This window comes from Notolabrus celidotus, chromosome 9 (genome assembly GCF_009762535.1).
Source record: "Notolabrus celidotus isolate fNotCel1 chromosome 9, fNotCel1.pri, whole genome shotgun sequence".
NCBI lineage: Eukaryota > Metazoa > Chordata > Actinopteri > Labriformes > Labridae > Notolabrus > Notolabrus celidotus.
The window spans coordinates 33055530-33060934 of NC_048280.1; the positions used below are offsets into that span (position 1 = coordinate 33055530).

General features: G+C 39.7%; 1 protein-coding gene across 1 annotated transcript; it reads right to left on the bottom strand.

Annotated features, from left to right (window-relative positions):
* Window positions 1-2737: 2737 nt before the first annotated feature.
* On the bottom strand, window positions 2738-4144 carry LOC117819255 (zinc-binding protein A33-like). Its single transcript, XM_034692535.1, has one exon. It carries the CDS (start codon window positions 4136-4138, stop codon window positions 2738-2740), a length of 1401 nt encoding a protein of 466 aa, XP_034548426.1. The 5' UTR covers window positions 4139-4144.
* Window positions 4145-5405: the final 1261 nt, after the last annotated feature.

A 5405-nucleotide genomic window follows, 5' to 3' on the forward strand; every position in this document is an offset into this window, starting at 1 on the left:
TCTCTCTCTCTAAACTCTCCAAACTATATAAACGCTATCCAAACTCTAGTATCCAAACTATCAAAACTCTATCCGAGCTCTGAACTGACTGCAACTCTCCATCAAACAACCACATTTTGAATGGAGCCTGAGGGGTTTTTCTTCCTAATTGTCCTCTAATATTTTTTCATTCAAATTAAAAACTTATTGGAGCAGTAAATTAAAAGTGTATAGAATGAGCTGTGCAGCATCCGTTATTACTAGTGACTTATTAGTGACTTAAAACCATAGACTGTATATATAATGGACGGCGTCACTCCACCTTTTGCCATTGGAAGGTTTTGAAGCCAAAATATCCCGTTCCAGAAAGCTGACATCTTCATTCTCTGCAGCCAGAGTCTGCACAGTAGGGAATTTGTGTGTTTCCCTGGTAACAAGCTCCACCCTACAGCGTACCATCCCGAGGTCCTACAGAGTTTCTCTCTACGGCAGCTGTCAATCAAAGTAAACCCTTTTTTTTTTACCTCTAATACCTAATGAAAAAGAAACTATAAAGATGCCTTGAACACAAAACACTCAAATAATTACTACATGTCAACACAGCATACGGATGTGAGAAACATTAGTAAGACAGAGTTTTTGACCTATACTGCAGCCAGCCACTAAGGGGAGCAGTTTTTGTGGCAGCATCACTTCGAGCCGAGGGAGATATCATCCATTTTATATACAGTCAATGCTTAAAACTCATACAACCCCACTTCAAAAACACTGAAATATCCCTTTTGAGCGTGGGCGCCACATGGTACATACAAGACAAGACAAACAAGAGATGCTTTGATGTGGTTAACTTTTATGTGTTATTGATCAAATATTTAGAAGAAAAAAAACCTCCCATCGACTGATCTGTGCTTCCTCTTCAACCACGACCAGCCGCTGAGGATAGTTAGCAGGTTATTGATAAGGTTGGTCTTACCACGGTGAGGAAGTGTTGTATGAGATGTGCTGCATGTATTCATAGACTTATCAATAACAAACATCTCAGTTCATCAAGAAGGGGAGATGATTTCATTGATTTTGCTTTTTAATTTTATTTTGATTCAACCTTTATTTCACCAGGAGAAAAACTCACTGAGCTCCAAAATCTCTTTTTCAAGAATCTCCCAGCCGAGACAGGCGGCAAACAACACAAACAGAGTAAAAGTGCTTTGAGTGGTCTGAAAGACTAGAAAAGCACTTTAAGTACAAGTCCATTTACCACATTTACCAAGAGCAGCCATACATACAAACATACCAAGTGAATGTCTATCCAGTTGCTCATAAAAGCTTTAAAATGTTGCTGATATCCACTCTTTGCTCATTCATCCAACATTTAATCTGTTTTAAATCTAAATGCATCTGAATAAAGAAAATTAACTCTGTGAAGAAGAACAGCCAGCATGGAGTCACTTAATGTGTTTTTTTTATAATCACAGCCTTTTATTACACTTACTCATTGACTTATCATCGTTATGATTTCCTCACACAGCGAACAATCAGCTCTTTAAATCCATCACACAAAAGCTGTCTACATGCTGTTTGAAAAGAGCTCCATGCAAAACCTTTCTAAATACACATATTAATGTCCATATTTACACTTTGAGCAGAGGAAACAACAACTCCATTCACCTTCATTGATCTGAGAAGAGCACAGATTTGTAGAAACTTCAGCTCCTGAAACAAAATATCTGAGAACCTGATTACAAAAGGAGAGAGAGGGAGAAAATCCACTTCTGTGACTGAAACTAAGACAAGTTTTATCTTTTGATCCTGAAGCTGGAAAAATGAGATCAGAACGACATGAGAGACTGAACTGACTTCATCATCATCAACATCAACATCATCAACATCATCGTCAACATCATCATCATCAACATCAACATCATCATCATCAACATCATCATCATTATCATCAACATCATCATCTTCATCGTCAACATCATCATCATCAACATCATCATCATCATCATCATCATCATCAACATCATCATCATCAACATCATCATCATCATCATCAACATCATCATCATTATCATCAACATCATCATCTTCATCGTCAACATCATCATCATCAACATCATCATCATCATCAACATCATCATCATCAACATCATCATCATCAACATCATCATCTTCATCGTCAACATCATCATCATCATCATCATCAACATCATCATCATCAACATCATCAACATCATCATCATCATCATCATCATCATCAACAACAACATCATCATCATCATCAACATCATCATCATCATCATCAACAGCATCATCATCATCAACATCATCATCATCAACATCATCATCATCACCATCATCATCATCATCATCATCAACATCATCATCATCAACATCATCATCATCAACATCATCATCATCAACATCATCATCATCATCATCAACAACAACATCATCATCTTCCCTGCAACATCATCATCATCATCATCATCATCATCATCATCATCATCTCCAAAAACATCATCATCATCGACATTATCATCAACATCATCGTCATCATCATCGTTGTCATCATCATTGTCATCATCAACATCGTCATCGTCAACATCATCAACATCATCATCATCATCAACAACATCAACATCCTCATCCTTGTCAACATCATCATCATCGTCATCATCATCAACAACATCAACATCCTCATCCTTGTCAACATCATCATCAACATCATCAACATCGTCATCATCATCATCCTCATCATCTACCTTCTCTGTTTCACTGATACAGAGACCTTCACTGGTAATATCTTCAGAAGATGTTGATTAATATAAACGTATGGAAACATCTTGTGAGTGAAAGTGTGTGTGAAGGTGTGTATGTGTGTGTTGGTGTCAAGATCAGAGAATGACAGCTTTCCTCTGTTCCAGTCCAGATGAACTCTGATCCTCTGAGGACGTCCTCTCACTGACAGACCAACACCCTCACCTGATAGGGTGAATGCTCTGTATTCATCATTAAGAAACCTTATGCTCCATAATCCAGAGTGAATGTTTCTCTTCCTGTCTGCAGTCTCCTCACACACACCCACTTCCCACCACATGCTCTGTCCAACCTCGACGTCCCAGCTGTGAGTCCCTGAGTTAAAGCCCTCAGAGCCCAGGACAGAACAGCTGTAATGAATCCTCTCTGGATTATCAGGAAGCTGCTGTATCACCTCTTCTTCTCTCACACAGGTCAGATCTTCAGACAGGATGAGTTCTGAACCAGCAGTGTTTGGGTCCAGAATCACAGGACTGTAGGAGACAATGTCCTTTACCTTGTTCCAGATGTTGAAGCTCAAGTTGCCCAGGTGTTTAGCCACATCTATCAGAGCTCCTGAGGGCAGCTGTGGATCCTCCAGCAGGGGGCCCTGCTGGACTCTTTCCACTGCAGCCTTGTAGTTTTTCAGGAATGAGACGTCTGCAGCTCTCAGCTCCTCCTCTGTGGCTCTGACTGTGTCTGAAAGAGCTGCTATCTCTCTGCTCACAACCTCCATCTCCTTCTTCATCTTCTGACTCTTCTGCTCCTCTTCCTCCCTCAGTGCAGAGATTCTGGTCTCCTCTTCCTCTTCTAGAAATTGGTGAAGCTTCATAAACTGCTTCTTTATTTTCCTCTCTGTGTCTGCAGTCTGGGCCTTGATGTGTTTTCCTGTTTTATTCCAGTCTTGTTTGACTTTTTTAAACCGCTGCAGTTTCTCCTCTAAGGGTTTCAGGGATTCCTGGAGCTGGTCCCTGAGATCTGGAGCAGCTTCATCGATAGGTCTGAATGTGTGGTTGGTGTGTTTTTTAGAGTCTCTGCAGACAAGACACGCTGGCTGCTGATGATCCAGACAGAACAGTCTGAGTTTCTCAGAGTGCAGACTGCAGAGAGCCTCAGAGTCTGATGAAGCTCTCTGAACTCTCTGCAGTAAGAAGGCCTCACACAGGTTCTTTAACACCAAGTTACAAGGAGGTTCAAACTTTGAAGGGCTTTTACAGACTGGACACTCCTGGGTCTGTTTCTCTGTCCACCAGCTCTGCAGACAGGCTTTACAGAAGCTGTGGCTACATGACAGAATCACAGGATGTTTGAAGATGTCATGGCAGACAGAACAGCACAGATCGTCCTCTGAAAAAGAAGCCATTTTTTCTCTGATTGAAGCAAAAGTCCCGACAGGCAGACAGTTCAAACAGGTCAGACAGGTGAGGCTCCACTCCCTCCTCCTCAGAGTTTACTCTAACTTACTTTGACATGTGTGTTTTCTAAAGCTCTGTACAGTCTGCAGTCAGTCACTGGTTGAAGTAAAAGTAGTCCAGTTTTTCCTGGATTCCCTCCTGGAGCTGTCCTCCCTCTGTGGACGTTGTCTTTTAATAATTCCTCACAGTGACTTCTCCTCTGTTTTGCATGTGTACGTGTGTGTGGAGAGAAAAACGGTTTCCTGGTTTATCTGTGCTGAGTCATAAACAGAGTGGAGCTCTGGTCTGTCTTGGTCTGTTTCTGTTTCTGTTTTGAAGTCCGACTGGAGGAGGAGGAGTTTTGGGTCTTAGATATATCCAAAGCTGAGAGTTTTTATGGTTTAACTCATGTATGAAGTAGAAACTTGTCTCTGGGCTATTTTCCAAAGTGCATTGAGGATATAGTTCTCATCATAAGCAAATGTCTTTAAATGAATTTCACAAAGACAAATAAAAGTTTGGACCATTGTAAATGTGATAAGTTGGTAACTACTATTTCTTTACTTTTTTTAATTGAAGTGTTGCATAATGATACAAGATGGGTGAGAGATCCATCCATCCATCCATCCATCGCATGATAAGGAGATGTCCGTATATACACATCACTTATATTTTATAACAAAAAGTTCAACTGAACTCTGATCCCATGTTATTCTTCCTGACATGTTCATAAACAAGAAAATATATGATTACCATAGGTATAAAAATAGATATCTTAACAATAATTGACTTACCTTTTCTCTTTTCTTGGCATGTGCGTTTTGCTGCAGTCTCCTTTTTGTCTCAGCATGAAAACAAATTCCCCTTATCCCACCCAAAACCATGAGATATGATTGGAAAGGCCAGGATGTCATTTATTTAGCACACAAAGACTTAGTAGGGTAGCTCAAATGAGTCAAAAGGTACAGACCAAAAACAAGTGTCCATACAGACAACATGAATTAATAGGCTGGGTCTCAGGAGAGCCAACAAACACAGATTCAATTATTCACTGAAAGTCAAAATAATGTCATATTAAACAAGTAAGAAGCATACATAAACAAATCTTTTTTTTAAAGAACATATATACTTCATCATTATTTTTTATTTATTAAGTGTAATGAGTAAAACAGTTTAGTGCTTCATCAGCAGATGGCAGCAGTGAAATGATTTTACTTGTGAACAGCTGTGTCAAAA